Source organism: Marmota monax, unplaced genomic scaffold (genome assembly GCF_021218885.2).
Source record: "Marmota monax isolate L192 unplaced genomic scaffold, Marmota_monax_Labrador192_F-V1.1 WCK01_AAM20220418_F8-fsc00064, whole genome shotgun sequence".
NCBI classification, from domain to species: Eukaryota; Metazoa; Chordata; class Mammalia; order Rodentia; family Sciuridae; genus Marmota; species Marmota monax.
The window spans coordinates 7,121,534-7,139,188 of record NW_026694542.1 but is presented as its reverse complement, the minus strand read 5'-3'; the positions used below and the strand labels follow the sequence as shown (position 1 = coordinate 7,139,188).

At 53.8% G+C, this 17,655-nt stretch overlaps 1 protein-coding gene across 1 annotated transcript; it reads left to right on the top strand.

Moving 5' to 3' along the window:
• The first annotated feature begins 4,528 nt into the window (after positions 1–4,528).
• On the top strand, positions 4,529–17,113 carry Xylt2 (xylosyltransferase 2). The gene is made up of 11 exons (XM_046420534.2): positions 4,529–4,726; positions 10,035–10,527; positions 10,770–10,942; positions 11,233–11,435; positions 11,866–11,946; positions 12,139–12,355; positions 12,433–12,609; positions 12,848–13,110; positions 13,400–13,595; positions 14,281–14,614; positions 15,968–17,113. The coding sequence occupies exons 1-11, from the start codon at positions 4,592–4,594 to the stop codon at positions 16,288–16,290; spliced, it is 2,595 nt and encodes an 864-aa protein (XP_046276490.1). The 5' UTR covers positions 4,529–4,591; the 3' UTR covers positions 16,291–17,113.
• The last annotated feature ends 542 nt before the right edge of the window (positions 17,114–17,655 follow it).

The window sequence follows — 17,655 nt, the reverse complement described above, 5'->3', positions numbered from 1 at the left end:
GCAAATCATATTTACTATAAAGATGCAAAAGTTGTTCTAATATGTGGAAAAACATTTTTTAAATAATTCGCCCTCTCAAAAGGTCACATTGGAACAACCCATATGATGATTTCGAGAGATGTCAGAACTTTCTGACAAGCAGGGATCCATAGAACCAGAGATGGGTTCTGGGTGAGCTGGCAGAATGTGACCAAAAGGAACTAGGTGAACTTCATCCTAGGGTGAAGCCAGTCTCGGGGCTATGGACAGCCTCGTGATGTGTCAATCCAAGGGAACTGGACAGATGAGCAGAAAGTCAGAGCCTGGAGCCTTTCCTGCAGGGGGGCCCTGTGCCCTCTGGTGCTGAGCCAAGTTTGAATTCTGGCCGTGGAAAACACACCTGAAAACATTCAGCACCCATGCCTCCTCAAATAGCTCTGCCAACGAGGACAGCAGGGACAACTCCCTCACATGGGAAAGGGGACCTCACACCAGCAACCTGCTTACGACTACAGGATGCCTTCCCATTCTGCTGTTCCCAGAAACCTTTTGGTATTTTCAAGACTTTCCACCATAAAAGAATAAAGCACAGTGAAATTTATTGGGAGAACTAAAGAGAAAAGGGAACCGAGGGGACAATCAACCTTTCATTTTATACGGTCCAATCTAGATCAATCTATGAAGGCTATATCTCACTAATGAATTTGTTTTAAAAATAGTAGAATCTAAACAGATAACCAGGTGCCGTGGCTCACACTTGGAATTCCAGCCATTGGGGCCAAGTTTAAGGCCAACCTGGGCAATTTAGCAAGAGAGACCCTGTCTCAAAATAAAAAATGAAAGGGACTGAGGATGTAGCTCAGTGGTAGACCACCCTTGGATTCACTTCCCAGTAACCCCCCCCAAAAAAAACACCCTAAGTAGAGACTGATGTTTTATTGAAGTGCATATGCTAAAAAAGTCCCTGGCACACCTATTTTGTATCATATTTTTTAAAAGTCCAGATTAAAGACTTAAATGCAAAAAAAAAGATAAAAGAAAGAAAGAAAAATAATAGGAGAACATATAAGACCGTAAGCATCATCAAAGACTAAAGAGATCTAGTAAACCAAAGTGGAAAATGAGAAGCCCTAAAAGAAAAGAAGAACTCCCCCCACCCCCAATACTGAGAATTTGAATCCAGGGGGTGCTCTGCCACCGAGCTACATCCCCAGCCCTTTTTATTTTTTACTTTGAGACAGGATCTCAGCTAACTTGCCCAGGCTGTCCTTGAACTTGCAATCATCCTACCTCAGTAGCTGGGATTTTGGTATTTTCAAATACTAAAATTGGTGTTTGCTGTGCCCAGCTAGAAACATATTTGATTACAAAAAAAAAAAAAAAAGCTTTAAATTGTGTTTAAAAAGCCAAAGTGCAATGGTAAATTGAGGGTAACTTTGCATGTTAAGTGGACAAAAACTCTAAAAATTCATAAGAAAAAGACAAACAATAAATAGCAATAAATTTGGGGAGAACATGAAGAGGCATAACTAGAAAAACAGCAAATGCAAACAGTACACAAAGCAATTTAATGGCCAGTGCCCAGCAGAGAAGTGCAAATTAAAAAAAAATGAGGTCACTTCTCACCTATCAGATTAGCAAAAATTAAAAACAGAGTAACACCTGCTGCTGGAAGGATGCAAGAAAACAATACTCTCATATCCTCGTTGTTGCTGGAAATGTGACTCTCCACAGGAACAAATTTTTCAGGAACAAATTTGGCAATATCTGTTAAAATTTAAAATTTCCTTTTCCCCAGTAACAGTATTCCTGGGAAATTCTGCCATAGAAATAAAAGCCTCAGTCATAGGCTTAAGCCTAGAAGTATATTTATTGCAGTTTTGTGGCAAGACCCTGGAAACCTAGTGAATGCCGATCCAAGGAAGGAATAGAATATTATGCAGTCATTAAAAAGAATGAGTTAACCAGGCACGAGTCACCTGGGCATGGTGGCCTACACATACAATACCAGCTACTCGGGAGGGAGGCTAAGACAGAAGGATTGCAAATTTGAGGCCAGCTTCAGCAGTTTAGCCAAGATCCTGTCTCAAAATAAATATTAATTAATTAATCAATAAAAAGGGCTGGGAATGTAGCTCAGTGGTAGAGTGCCCTGAACTAAACACCATGAGTGATGAGATCCCAGCCATTCAAAATTATGTACAAGCCGGGCATCCTGGCTCAGGCCTGTAATCCCAGCAGCTCAGGAGGATTACAAGTTCAAAGCCAGCCTCAGCAAAAGCAAGGCCCTAAGCAACTCAGTGAGACCCTGTCTCTAGGTAAAATACAAAACAGGGCTGGGGATGTGGCTCAGAGGTCAAGTGCCCCGGAGTTCAATTCCTGGTACCCCCACCCAAATTATGTACACATAAAAAAATGGAGAGAGGATAGTCCCCATTATGTTAAAGACAATTATCTTGCAGGTGGACTTCAAGTAACTTTAACTTTTTTTCCTTTTTTATTTTGTTTTTGTTTAAATGTTATGTGAGTATATAGTATTTATATAATCAGAGGGAAAGAAAGCTATTTCCATGGGCGGGGGTGGGGAGTACTGGCAGGTAGAGGTCCTTAGGGGACCTGATTTAATGAGCAAGGAAGATCGATATTTAATTAACATATCAATTGTTGGCATGTCAACTGATGTTTCCCCAAATCCTTGAAGTGGAGGTTCTCTTAAGTAGCCAAACTGTCATCTGAAACATTGTTTATAATTCTTCCATTTAACTAACGCTGAAGAATGGACCGAATTCCAATATCAAAGCAGGAGAGGATTAAAGAAAGTCTTATTGAAGTGCCTCAAATGACTGCCTGTCCTGTGCTCATCCCAGTTTAGAATTCTTTCTCCAAGGTATCTCCTGGCACCTTCCTAACACCACTACCATCAACTTCAAACTTTTTAGACTTGAATTTTTTTGTTTGTTTGTTTCCTCTCTCCACCCCTCTCTGTAGTGGTTCTTAAAGCTTCATTTTAAATTTTCTTTCTTGGTTTTGCCATCTCTGTTCACCTTACTTTGGGGGACACTGTTTTACCTCTCCTCCTCTTCCCTCTCTCCGCCATCCTGCCAGGCTCAGGAGAGACTTTATATGTTCAGTCCCTGCAAATGCCATGTTTGAACAGACTCCGGAGAAATGTTGAGGTCATGGGGCTGGGGATGTGGCTCAAGCGGTAGCGCGCTCGCCTGGCATGCGTGCGGCCCGGGTTCCATCCTCAGCACCACATACAAACAAAGATGTTTGTCCGCCGAAAACTAAAACAATAAATAAAAAAAAAAAAATGTTGAGGTCAGCTAGGTAGCTAGGGTTCCTCTGCTTTTTTCCCCAACTTTTTTTTCCCTCTCAGTACAGAATTGAACGCAGGGGGTGCTGTACCACTGAGCTACATCCCAGCCCTTTTTGTAATTTAAATTCTCACTAAGTTACTGAGGGCAGCCTCAGACTGTTGATCCTCCTGTCTCAGTCTTCTGAGTAGTTGGGACCTCAGGAGTGGGCCATCACTCCCGGCATCCCAGCATTTCTTGAGCGTTGCTGGGTGTCCTGTGGTGGTAAGGATTCGAAGGTGAATAAGGCATGATCCCAGAGAAAAGGCGACCAGATGTGATAGTGCTCCACTGGACAGTGAGCACAAGCAAAGACGCCATTGACGGGGGCGGGGGAACAGCTGGTAGGACTTGGCAGAGAGAACAGCATATGCCAAGGTCTGGTGGTTCTCCAAGTGTGGTCCCAGACCAGCCACATCAGCATCGCCTGGAACCTGTTGAAAATTCTAATTCTCAGGCTCCATCCGTGATTTACCAAAGCAGAAACTCCGGGGGTGAGGACCAGTGATAGTATCTGTTTTATCAAGTCCTACAGGTGACTCTGATGCAAGCTAAGATCTGAGAATCAGAACTCCAGAAGAGGTCTGAAATGCTTAGGATGAAAGAGGAGGAAAACAGTTCAGGGTGCTTAGGATGAGGTAGGGGAGAAAGGCCAGAAGCTGCTTAGGATAAGGGAGAAGAGAGTAAAGGATGTTTTCTTGAAGGGCCTCGGAGCCAGTCAACGGGTTAGACTTTGTCCTAGGTTACGGCCTGAAGGTTTGAAGAGGGGCCTTGTGGCACTCACACCACCACTCCCAACTGGCTCTTCTGGGAGATGTAGCATTTACTGGGACCCTGGGGTGGAGAGCTTACCGCCGGCAGAGCGGAGCTCCCCCACGCCCCGCAACACCAGGCAGGCGAGCGGTCCGGCCGCAGACCCTCCGTACCCCAGTACAATAGGTCTGCTGTCCGGGAAGAGGTGAGCACTGGCTGGGGCACACACCGAGGAAGGCACGCCGGATGCAGACCCGACGTGGGAGGCCGGGCGACAGCCAGCTCGCAGCCCCAAGCCCGCCGCGGTCCGGGAGGGAGGCTCTGCGGCCCAGGCCCCGCCCCAGCCTGCGAGGCGCGGCCCTCCGGGCCCCGCCCTTGGTCCCGCCCAGACTCGCGCCCGGCCCACCTCCCTAGGCCAGCAGGAGGGCTCGGCCCCGCGTCCGTGCGCGCGCCCGCGGCGGGGTTGCAGGGCTGGGCACGCGCCCCGCGTCCCGGGCAGGAAGATGGTGGCGAGCGCGCGGGTGCAGAAGCTGGTGCGGCGCTACAAGCTGGCGATCGCCACCGCGCTGGCCATCCTGCTGCTGCAGGGCCTGGTAGTGTGGAGCTTCAGCGGCCTGGAGGAGGACGAGCCAAGCGAGGTGCTCCAGCGGCCAGGCGGGCGGGCAGGCCGGGCGCGGGGGCGCGCGGGGTCCTAGCGGGCTGCGGGCCGCCCGGGCCAGCAAGTGGGGCGCCGGCAGCGTGCGTGTGGGCAGCTGGAGGCCTCCAGGAGCCCGACGTCCGGCTCCTGACTCCCCTTTCCCAGGCGGGCCTGACGGGCTGTGCTTCGGCGTGGTGGGTGACCCAGAGGCCCGGGCCGCGGGCGGACTGGGGGCTGGGGCGGGAGGAGCGGGTCATGGTGGGGTGGTCTCCTGCCGCGGGAGCGGTGAAGGTCAGGCGCGGGGAGCGGGGCTGGGAGGCGGGGCGAGGCTGGAGCCTGCTCCGAGGTGGGGAGCCCCAGGCCAAACTTTCTGAAGTTGGGAGGGGGCGGGGGTGTGCACGCCGTGGGTGGAGGAGTGGGGCGGAGGGACCCCGGGCATCTTTGCCCAGCTGCGCTTGAGAGGCAGCGACAGATAGGAAAGTGGAGCTTTGGAGTGGAATTACGGCCTGTGACGAAGTGTGTACCTCCACGAACTGAGAGAACAGGGAGTGACCCTGAGGGGAAAAGCTGGAGTGTCCCCAGTTGTGGCTTCTCAGCCAGGGGTTTGGGAGGGAAAAGTTGAGCTGGCTTCAGGACATTAAAGAATCCGGGAGAGACCCCCTGTGGCTCTAAGGGGATAGGGACGACAGCAGCTTGTTCAGCAGCGCTCAGGTTCCCTGATCCAAGAGTCTTCCTCATTCTTGTTTGATGTGTTTTCAGCCGAGGGCCAAGTCGCATCCTCCCCAGTGTGGTTCAGAAGGGTCCAGTGAGATTGGAACTGAAAGGGCATAGAGGGTGAGCCATACTCTTAAGCTGTGGCTACAAGTTAGGAGTTCCCTGCCCCTGCCTCCACTTCTGGTCTCTCCAGGGCTCTGGTCAGAGGCTGTGCTTGCCTGCCCTCTTGGGCTTCTCTACCTGGGAATTGAAGGCCAAGGGAACCCCCCTGTCCACTCTGACTTCCTGCACCTCGGCAGTCTGGAAGGCCTGGTGTGGAGATTGGAGAAGAGCTGATCTCTCTTGTTTTGGGGGGAGAACCAAGAAGCTGGAATGGGGAGGGGAGCAGGAACAGTTACATGAGACCATTACTCCATAAGGAGTTGAGGGTGGGGACTGGGGAGGCTGGCTCTGTGACTTCTGAGGGAATGAGCTTGTTTTGTGTGGACCAGGGTGCAGGAGGAAGAGAAGAGAGTTTCAGGCCTAGTATAAGAAGTCTTTTGGGACAGATAAGACTTTAAGATGGACTAGCTACCAACAGAGTTAGAGAGCCCCTGACCCTGAAATATGTGAGCAGAAACTGGTGACCACTCTGGGGAGGGAGATGTCAAAGCACCTGAGCCTTCTCAGAAGCAAATGGCCCTGTGCTGCATTCGCTTGTGAGTCTATGAATGATCTGAGGACCTTGCTCCCCTGTTTATAGCTTGGCATGGAGAATTGGCTCACCCCTTTCTCCAGCTTGGAAATTGGAGGAAACTGACAGAGGAATCCTGGGCTGAATGGAAAAAGATCCTCAGTGAGCTAATGTTGAGCATCAGGCAGCCACTGATGCTTGAACCCCTCAGCAGCTACCTCACCAGACTTGGGGGTTGCCAGGCAGCATAGCACAGTGCTCGGGAAGGCGGCTGCTGAAGTGGGACTGCCCTCTTCACCATGCTGTTCCAGCTCTGCTGCTGAGCACACCACCAGTGAATCACCGCTCCTCTTTCCATATCCTCCTCAGTACCCCCTCAAGACTGGGTAATAGTAGCACCGCTCTTGTTGGGTTTATACAGACAAAGTGAAACGATGCCTGTGAGCATTTGTAGGAGTTCCTGGCACATGATAAGCTGTCAGTAATGTAACACTTATTATCTCAGCACTGCACCTAGGGGACAGGAGTTCAGTCATTCAGTCAACAAACATTTATTATGTTCTATTCACACCAGGCACTGTGTCAATATGGAGAGATAGAAATAAAGACTAGGTGAGCCCTGGCTCTCATGGGCAGAGTCTACAGAGAAAGACAGACAGTGAAAAGGTTAGTCACCAGACTAACAAGGAGGCTGGTTTAGATCGGGAGGTTGGAAAGGCTTTCAGCAGGAAGAGGTGGGCAGGAGAGTTGGGGCAGAAGGCCCTGGGAGTGGGCTGAGCTGGGTGCTCTTGAGGAATGGACAGGAGGGTGTGGCACTTTCCCTGAAAATGAATCCATACTGCATGGCTAAAGGGGCCACAGGAAGGGCCTGGGGTTTTGTTCTAAGTGCAGCAGGAGAGCGCCACCCGGGATCCAATGTGCTTTTAAGATGTGCACTCTGCTGTCTGTGGGAGGGCTGGAGTGGCTACCTGGGATGATCACCAGACTCCAAAGAGCCACTTGATAGTTTTCAAAGCCTTCACAAACATTCTCACCACTTGTTTTATCACCACTTACTTTAAATGCAGTCTGAGAAGTCCAGGGAGGTGGGGTATGGGGTGAGCATTTCTATGTTCACTGTCTCCATGGCTCAGAGAAGGATTCCGGGGATTCTCAGAGCCAGGAACTGGCCAAGGACTTTAAGTGCTTCTTCAGTGGGGAACAGGGGGCCTTTGAAGCCAATATGCATCCAGGCTTGAGGACCAGTCCCCATCCTTAGTAATCAGAGGGGGCCTTGCAAGGCCTCACAACCTGAGGCTCTGCTGATGCTCACATGGACTTACCTGGGAGAGGACAGGGCAGGGGCTATCGACTAAGGCTTCTCTCATTCTTCACCGCTGCCTCCTGGTCCCCTAGCCTCCTCTGGGATTGTCCTTCTCAGGGTCAGCCAGCTCCCTGCTGCAGTGCAGGGCACCAACATGCCTGCCTGCTCTCATATCCTGTCTCCCACCACAGCCAGCCTGGCCCTGTGCCCTGCCCTCCTGACCAGCTTCCTGACTTGTTGATACTGGCTTCCACCCGGGGAACCCACACCTCTCTGCCATATCCACCCACCGAAGCTTGGGAATGTCTTTCTCTGCTTGCTGTGTGGCCAGGCTCACCTTTCTAGAAGGCTGCCCAGCCCAGGGTGCCCTTCCCGATGGGGGTACTGAACAGGATCAGCTGCCTCCACTCAGGTTTCTCTTAGATGGGGAGCCTCCCCAGCTCTCATTGGGAACCTCTTAAGTCATCAGAGGGCTGGCTCAGTGCTAGGCACAGAGGGTCTGGGTGCCAGGGTATAGGAGAGGGGCTCTGGCCTGAAGGTGGCTGTTACGTTCTTGCTGTGCTCAGATAGGGGAGAGAATGAAGATCCTAGGGAAGTGAGGGGCAGGGAGAGGCCAGCCAACTGCTGTCTAAGATGTCTGAGGGTCTTGGGCCTCTCTTGACTTCACATTTAACTGTTTCCTTCTCCCCTTCCAATAACTAAAATGAAAAGAATGGCACATTTATAAATGCACCTAAGCCAAGACTAAAACCAAGACCATTGACATCCATTCATTCAGCTGGTGCTTACTGAATGCCTGTGATCACCAGACACTCTTGGGCTCTAGGAACAAATTAGCAAATAGCCCTAAAACACACAATATAAATAAATGGCAGGATGATGAAGGGTATCAAGTGCTGTGGAGAAAATAAAGCAGAGGATGGGAGGGCCAGTATTTTGAATACAATGGTGGGGGGCTCCCTGAGAGGAGGCTACTCATGCACAGTTGAAGGAGGTAAGGAGCAAGCTGTGGGAGGGGCTGAGGTCCTGGGTGCAGTGAGTGGGAAGGTGGGATGAAGGGATGTGAGGAGGCCCTTGTGACAGGATGAGAGTGAAGCAGAAGGGGTCATAGGAGAAGAGGTCAGAGGGCAGGGCTGCCAGATCCCACCAGGGGAGGCCACTGGCTGTTTCCAGCAGCAGGATGGTGAGATGGAACTGAAGTTCTAACCGGAGCCCTAGAGACTTGAGGCAGAACAAGAGCAGGTCCAGGAGACCGGGGAATCCAGGCAGAGGGTGATGGAGAAAGTCCTAAGAAAGAGTCAGATTCTGCATGTATCTTCAAGACAGCTCCAACAGGACTTGCTGATAGATTGGGTGTGAGGGAGAGAGGAATCAAAGTTGACTCCAGTGTGTTTGGCCTGAGCCACTTAAGGATGGGGTTGTCATTAACTGAGGTGGAGAGGAAGCTGAAGGAGGAGCAGGTTGGGAGGAAGAGCAGGTGCTCCCACTCGGACCTGTGGGTCAGAGGTCTTTATGCTCCCAAGAGAGATGACAGGGAAGCTGCTATTTAAATGCCTCAGAGAGAGGGAGAGAATTCTGGGAGTGTGGATGAAGTTTAGACACTGAGACTGAGTGAGATCACTGAGAAATGAAGGTGCTAGGCTGAGGACAGGCCCCAGGGTTCCCTTTGGGAGCTGAGAGACTGATGAGGTCTGGGAAGGCCCAGGAGGGTCTCCTGGAAGCCAAGGGAAGAGGTTGCCCCACTGAGGTGTGCTGCCCACAGGCCACGTGAGAAAAGGACTGAGCTCTTGCAGGGCTGGAGGAGAGGGGCCATGAGAGAGGGCTCACATGGGGTGCAGGAGGGGAATGGGACAGTGGTAGAGACACCCTCTCAAGCTGCCTTCTCCATGCTTTCTCTCTCTTGCCCGTCACTCATGGCTGAGGGCATTGCTCAGGGAGACTGAGCGGCTGTTGGTGAGAGGGCAGAGCTGAACTCAGAGCTCTGGGGACTCGGGACCTCTCTTTCCTCTGTCACTTCCATGTCTCAAGACACCAGCCAGATGCCTCCATGTGTCAGCTACTCCACTGGACTCTGGGGAAATGGGGCTGCCATGGCTCCCCTCAAGGGGTCCACTGTCTGCTACAGGGACATCCAGGGCTTCAGAGCTCAGTGTATCCCACTCTAGGGCAAGTGTGATGGCTGCCAGCCAGGCAAGGGGGGGAGACAGGACTGGAGAGGAGGGTGGTTCAAGCTGACCAGGCCATGGGGGAAGTGTCTGGGTTGGAGTCAAGGAAGCAGGCACTTAGAGGAAGCACTTAGAGCCAGGAAGCAGGGGTGCAGCAGGCTCGTGGAGGGCTTGTTTCCTTCGGGAGAACCTGCTGCGAGTTCAGGTTGGACAGCCTCCAGCTGTGGGCCCAGCTCAGCCTCACCTTTCCAGCCAGGGACCAAGTGTGGTGGTGGCTCAGGGGCTTACCGCCTACAGGCAGACCTTGTGCCAAGTTCAGGAGCGCAGGACTTCTCTAGGGAAAGGGTGGGCAGGAGCTCCTAAGTCTGAGGGTGCCCCCTGCCAAGGTAGAGCTCGAGGAGGCAGAGTAGGCGAGTGACTGTCCTAGTGACCTCTGTCTGCATATCTTTTACAGAAAGGAAGGCAGAGGAAGCCACGACCACTGGACCCTGGCGAGGGCTCCAAGGATACAGACAGCTCAGCGGGGCGGCGGGGCAGCACGGGCAGAAGGCATGGGCGCTGGCGGGGCCGTGCTGAGAGCCCAGGCTTGCCCGTGGCCAAGGTGGTACGGGCAGTAACCAGCAGGCACAGAGCCAGTCGCCGGGTCCCCCCTGCCCCACCCCCAGAGGCCCCAGGGCGCCAGAACCTGAGCGGGGCAGCAGCTGGGGAGGCGCTGGTAGGGGCTGCCGGCTTCCCACCACATGGAGACACAGGGAGTGTGGAGGGTGCCCCCCAGCCCACAGACAACGGCTTTACCCCTAAGTGCGAGATCGTGGGCAAGGATGCGCTGTCTGCACTGGCCCGGGCCAGCACCAAGCAGTGCCAGCAGGAGATCGCCAACGTGGTGTGCCTGCACCAGGCCGGGAGCCTCATGCCCAAGGCTGTGCCGCGGCATTGCCAGCTGGCTGGTAAGGGACAGGGCACTCTGATCCTTCCTAGGCATGGATGGGGACGTAGCTTGGCTCAGATCTTCACCCTTATTTCCCAGAGGGCCCATCTCCTTGCCCAAGCTTTTGTTTAATGTATTAAGTGGCAGAAAGGGAGCTGGGACCCAGGGCTCCAAATGTGGGCTTCTTCCATTGAAAGGTGTTTTACCCGTACCCTTTGACCTTGTGTGGACCTCAAAGATGTGTCTGTTTTCTACTCTCAGGGAAGATGAGTCCTGGCATCCAGTGGGAAGAGATTCGGGCCCAGCCTGTGGATGGCCCCCCGGTACGCATCGCCTACATGTTGGTGGTTCATGGCCGCGCCATCCGCCAGCTGAAGCGTCTCCTCAAGGCCGTCTACCATGAGCAGCACTTCTTTTATATCCATGTGGACAAGGTACTGGGGGCAGGAAAGACCAAGGGTGTCTGGAGTGAGCAGAGCAGAAACTACAAAGATTACAAATAGACAGGGTCTCTGACTTGGCTTAGGCAGCCGAGAGACAGGAAGACTGAAGCTCAGAATGGGACGTGTCCAGCAGCAGGTGGCGCAACCCTTTAGGAACTAGAGCCCTGCCCTTTGCTTTCTCTACTCCATGTTATTTGTGCTCTCCCCTGGGGTGGAGTTGGGGAATTGTAACCCTAGGGCCCAGCTGAGTAGCCCCCAGCTGAGTACCCCCTCTTCCCCAGCGTTCCAACTACCTGCACCGGGAGGTGGTGGAGCTGGCCCAGCGGTATGAAAATGTACGGGTGACACCCTGGCGCATGGTCACCATCTGGGGTGGGGCCAGCCTTCTGAGGATGTACCTGCGGAGCATGCGGGATCTGCTAGAGGTACCTGGTTGGGCCTGGGACTTCTTCATCAACCTCAGCGCCACTGACTACCCAACCAGGTGTGGGGATGGGGCTCTGAACCTCTGGGTGGGAGGGGGCCCCAGCTGGGCAGTCAGGGTTGGAGGGCCCTGATGGGCTCCTCCTCCTTTGAGCCTCATTCTGGGATCCATACATGACCCTCTTGGCCCCCTTGGTCCTAGCCATGTATTAGAGGAGGAGCTGGTAAAGGTGATCTGAGGATTGGGAATGATAAGGGGAAAAGGAGGAGCCAGAGGTCTGTACCTGGATACATCTAGCAAGGGAGGGAGGATGATGTGATCTTTCTTGGGACCTCACGTGCCTACCACCATAGAGAATTAGCCAGGGAGGGATAAGGCTCATGGCCAGAGAGCTCTCAGCAAGAGAGAAAGGTCCAAGGGAAAGTGCTGGAGGAAGTCTGCTCGGGCCAGTGGTTGAGCAACCGCCCCTCACACCCCATTCTCTCACCAGGACCAATGAGGAGCTGGTAGCATTCCTATCCAAGAACCGGGACAAGAATTTCCTCAAGTCACATGGCCGGGACAACTCCAGGTGAGGGAGGTGTGGAAGGAGGCTCTAGTGTCTTCTCACAACCCTTCCCACACAGGGGGACTTAGTGATCCCAGCCTTGGGTTCCAGAATCTCCAGACCAATCACAGATGGAGGAGTGCTGTTTGCTGGGTAGATGAGAAGGCCTGGCCCCACTCTGTGGATCCCTCGCCATGGTCCTTTTGCCACCCCCAGGTTCATCAAGAAACAGGGTCTGGACCGGCTCTTCCACGAGTGTGACTCGCACATGTGGCGCCTGGGTGAGCGGCAGATCCCTTCAGGCATCGTGGTGGATGGTGGCTCCGACTGGTTTGTGCTGACACGCAGCTTCGTGGAGTATGTGGTGTACACGGATGACCCACTTGTGGCCCAGCTACGCCAGTTCTACACATACACGCTGCTCCCAGCTGAGGTGGGTGCCTGGGCCGGCCAGAGAGGGTGCGGGTTGGGCTACTCACAGCTCATCTTCCACACCCCTGCCACCTGCAGTCCTTCTTCCACACCGTGCTGGAGAACAGCCCAGCCTGTGAGAGCCTCGTGGACAACAACCTGCGGGTTACCAACTGGAACCGCAAGCTGGGCTGCAAGTGCCAGTACAAGCACATCGTGGACTGGTGCGGCTGCTCCCCCAACGACTTCAAGCCACAGGACTTCCTACGGCTGCAGGTGCTTGCTATGGCCTGAGAGGCCGCCTTGCTAGGCCTTCACCCACCTTTTCCCCAGGAGCCTTCCAGGTCAGAAAGGCAGGATGGGCCTCCACTGGGAGCAGCCCTGGGGTCTGGGCCCACAGCAGCAGCAGAAAAAGCCCAGGGAGGCTGATTGCTAGGCAGTGCTGAGAGGGGCCGGCTTCTGCCCTACTGTGGGGTCCCAGAGCCCTTCACTCTCCTTGTGTCTCCCTCTCCAGCAAGTCTCCAGACCCACTTTCTTCGCCCGGAAGTTTGAGTCGACTGTGAACCAGGAGGTCCTGGAAATCTTGGACTTCCACCTGTATGGCAGCTACCCCGCTGGCACGCCAGCCCTCAAAGCCTACTGGGAGAACACCTATGACGTGGCCGATGGCCCTGGCGGGCTCAGCGATGTCATGCTCACCGCTTACACCGCCTTCTCCCGCCTCAGCCTGCGCCATGCTGCCACTGCCGCACCTCTACCGGCCACCTCACTGTGCAGGTGAGACCCCCTTCTGACATACTGCAGGCCCTCAGGGTGTGGTGCCCTCTGGGAGACAAATCGAAAAGATAGTCCCTGCCCACAGCAAGTCCCCAGTCTAAGGCAAGGAAAAATGCAAGAAAAAGTAATGATAAAGAAGGCAAGAGCCAGGCACATAGGTGCTATGGGTTGTGAGATTTGGGGCAAAGGAAGTGCCTGGGGATGGGACTCCCCAGTGCCCCCTCCTTGGGACTCCAGGCTGAGTCAGGTGTGCTGATGGCATCTCCCTTTCTCCCTGCTGGAACCTTAGGTTTGAGCCCAGGGGTTTGCCGTCCAGCGTGCACCTGTATTTCTATGACGACCATTTCCAGGGCTACCTGGTGACGCAGACGGTGCAGCCCTCAGTCCAAGGGCCAGCAGAGACGCTTGAGATGTGGCTGATGCCCCAGGGGTCGCTGAAGCTGTTGGGGCGCAGTGACCAGGCCAGCCGGCTCCAGAGTTTGGAGGTGGGACAGGTCCTCCCCCTTGGTTTCTCTTGACCCCTAGCAAAACATAGGGAGTGGGGAGAGAGGGACAGATTCTCTATCGGGTCTTCATGAGCTGAGTTCACTGGAATCTTCTTTCCCAGTAATGGCAGCCTTGGTGATGTCCCACACAGACATGCCTGTGTCACCCTGCATGTACACTCTGAGGATCTCTCCCAGATGGGGACATAGGACATGCAGTGAGTAGGGAGGGATTGTCATTCCATCGTAACACAAGCCCAGTCCTTCTACACTACAAGGATCCTTCTAGGGGTATGAGGATATTCTGGTTGAGCTTTTGGGTGCCGCCTCATTCTCTTTCCTAGTTACCTTCTGTGGGATGGTCTGCCTATGGCCCCACTACTGTAGAGCAGTTCAGAATGAAAGCCTAGAATGAATCTCAGAGCTGAAGAGATTAAGATTCTCCTAGGGGCTGGGGATATAGCTCAGTTGGTAGAATGCTTGCTTCGCATGTACAAGGCCCTGGATTCAATCCCAGCACCACAAAAAAAAAAAAAAAATTCTCCCAGTCTGACCCTTTTATTTTTCATACGGGGAAACTAAGGCCCAGAAACAGTGACTGGCCTGAGGTTACACAGTAAGAGCAGCATCAGAAGAGAGAAGGACATTTCCTCCAGGCTCCTACCCACCTCCTCCCTCCCTACAGGTTGGCACTGAGTGGGACCCCAAAGAGCGTCTTTTCCGGAATTTTGGGGGGTTGCTGGGACCACTGGATGAGCCTGTGGCCATGCAGCGCTGGGCCCGGGGCCCCAACCTCACAGCCACTGTGGTCTGGATTGACCCAACCTACGTAGTGGCCACATCATATGACATCACGGTAGATGCGGAGACTGAGGTCACACAGTACAAGCCTCCACTGAGCCGGCCCCTGCGGCCAGGAGCCTGGACCGTTAGACTGCTTCAGTTCTGGGAACCTCTGGGTGAGACCCACTTCCTCGTGCTGCCCTTGACCTTCAACCGCAAACTACCTCTCAGGAAAGGTAAGGATCTAGTGCCTAAATGATGACCCAAAGACAGAATAGGATTTGCCAGGGAGATGACTTCAAGAAGGTGACCATCAGAGCTGACCCCATCCTTAAGATAAGGGAAGGGAGGAGGTTGGGACCTTGATCTTCTATCCCTTAGCATGGAGGGCCCTACAGTGTGGTATAGGGGAAAGAGGAGCTTTAAGGTAAATCAGACTTAGGTTGGGAACAGGCCTCTGCTGCTTTCATTGGGCCTTAGAAATTACTTGGCCTTCCTGAACCTCAGTCTGTTCACATGTGAAGAAGGGTAGTGTAACTATCAGACCTCCTGGGTGCCTGTGGCACATATTATTAAACTCGCTCAAGTTTAAAAAGGGGAATCATTGGAAGAATACAGGATGCTTCCTCTATCCTTTGGGGGTAGCTTGTCCCCTGTCCTAGTTTCTCTGAGATCAGCTTCTTCACACATGGCCTTGCAGAGCAGCAGAGCCTGATCAGGGCCTTTGGGTCCCCAAGTTCCATGATTTGGGGACAGCAATTCTGACTGGTCATCTCAGTCTACTGTGTGACAGAGTGAGCAGAGTCACATGGCTCTCCCCTGACTTGGCTGAGGCTAAGGAAGCAGGTGAACAGCAGCAGAGGCTGGGCAGCTTCCTGCAAGGAGCTGGAGATACAGGGACGAGTACTGGGTAACAGCTGGGGGTATGCAGTGGTGCTCACGCTAGATATTTCCTTCCCCCTCCATATCTTCTCACAAGATAGGTTAACCCAGGTTGAGGGTGGCGGGGGACACTGGGGGTTGGGGAGATCTAGGGCAAGTGAGCCACATCTGCAGCCCTCCTGGAACTCAGTCTGGTGAAGGAAACAGAAGAAGGAATAGAGGCAGCTCTGCTGGTGGGGACTGGGGCTGGGTCTCCAGAACAAAGGCAGAGCCTGCTGTATGTAAATGGGAGGAACAAAGCTGGCAGGTATCTGATGAGGGGACAGAGAGTTCAGGGAAAGTAGGAGATGGGAAGGCCAGCTGGCCAGGCAACTGGGCCCTCAGGGAGGATCTAATAGGTTGCCAAGGGCTCCAGGAGCCACTGACAATGATCAAGAAGGGATGTGAGCGACACAAACCAGGTTGTTACCTTATTTTCTAAAGTGCCTTGAATCCTCTGTTTGACTTAATGAAACAGTTGAGAATTCAGGGAGTACATCCTTGGTTTCATATAACTTACAATTTTATAGACACAGAAAGTTCCTTGGATTAGTCCAATGTCACTCCACCAGATGAGATTTAATGGCAGGGCTGGGATGGGAACTGGGCTACTCAGATCTGACTCCTGGGGTCTGACCTCGTACTTATTGCCTGCCCTGCACCTCCAGATGATGCCCTCTGGCTGCACGCGGGACCACCCCACAATGAATACTTGGAGCAGAGTTTCCAGGGCCTGAGCGGCATCCTGAATCTGCCTCAGCCAGAGCCTGTGGAGGAGGCCGCCCGGCGGCGCGCAGAGCTTACAGGTCCTGCTCTGGAGGCCTGGACAGATGGGGAACTGAGCCGCTTCTGGTCTGTGGCAGGACTGTGTGCCATAGGCCCCTCTGCCTGCCCCTCCCTGGATCGCTGCAGACTGACCAGCTGGAGCTCTCTGTCCCCAGACCCCAAATCAGAGCTGGGGCCTGTCAAATCAGATGGGCGACTCAGGTAGCAGGGCCCCAGCCAGCACACCCGGAGAACCCGGGAATTGCACCTTACAGACAATGGAGGGCTATCCCCTCCCACAGGCAGGAACCAGAGGCCCCCCGGGGGTACACCACATCAGCCATCCAGAGCCCGCACAGAGGGCAGCCAAGGTGGGCTAATGTCTCTGCTAGGGACCAGAGGGTTGACAGGAAGGGAGAAGGGCTCCAGCAGCATTCCGAACCCAACTCTTCCTCCCCCTCCTCTCTAGTTTGTTTGTTATTTTTATTTAAAATGGGTGTGTGGGGGAGGAACTAGAAATAAAAGATGTGCAATAGGGCTCAGAGAAGCCCCAGGAAGTGGGCCATGGCTGGGCGGAGCGGGGCCTTTTGAGCCCATCTGCTACTGCTCTGGAGAGGCTGGGTCTGCTTCGCTCTCCAGGGCTGGGTCCCCCAGCCTGGGCTGTGGTGCTCATGGCTGAGGCCCTGCAAGGGTACAGGTACCCTGCCAGCTCTGAGGCCCAGAGAACAGGTGTTCAGGAGCCACCGTGGAGCTGGGCTCTAGAGGGACAGCCCCTCCCCTGGTAGCCAGGGGACCCTAGAGCAGTGAGGGAGTCTGGCTCTAGGACTTTCTAGCACACCCTGCCCCTTGATGGGAAAGGCAGGGCATCAGGGCCTGCTGAGACCATTACAGTTTCCCAGGTACTCCCAGGTGTGCCCTGGGGCAGTGAGCCTCATTAGCAGTGTGGGAAGCCTGTCAGGGGCTCAGAAGAACCCAGAGTCGCATTGTGCCTGAAGCTCGGTGTGAAGTCTGAAATATGCAACAGAAGAAATATATCTCTATCTCTCTAAGCAGGCTCGTGTTTTTCCTCCTGCATGTCGGGGATTCATCGCTGTTCCCAGGGCCACCTTCTTTTAGGAGTCTTAGCTGCTATTTTGATGGCCCTGAGAAGGCAGAAATCTCAGCCCCCCAGAGCAGGAACAGCTTCAAATCCATCCCAGCCAGAAGGGATGCAAAAACTCCTCCAGTGCAACCCTTTCTTTTTCTGAGAGGTCAACGGCCCTGGGAGGCTCAGAGACTTCCTCATTGCCACTCAGCAGGCCAGCATGAGGGGAGCTTCGTTCTTGAGAGCCCTGATCCAGCACTTCCACCTCGCCAGGCTGTAGCAGATGTTGGCTTTTCTGCCTTCAGTGTCACCTGGGCCCATCCTGGAAGCCCTCATTGTTCTGTTTCGTGGGGCACCCTCAGGAACAGAGGCAATCCCAGCCATGGCTTGATGGTCATGCTGGAGTTTGTCCCTTAAAGCTGGGAGTAAGACTTGGGTTTCCTGGCCTCTGACCTGGGACCTGAAAGGATCCTAGAAAGGTTTGTCTAGCTGCATGCGGTGGAAGGC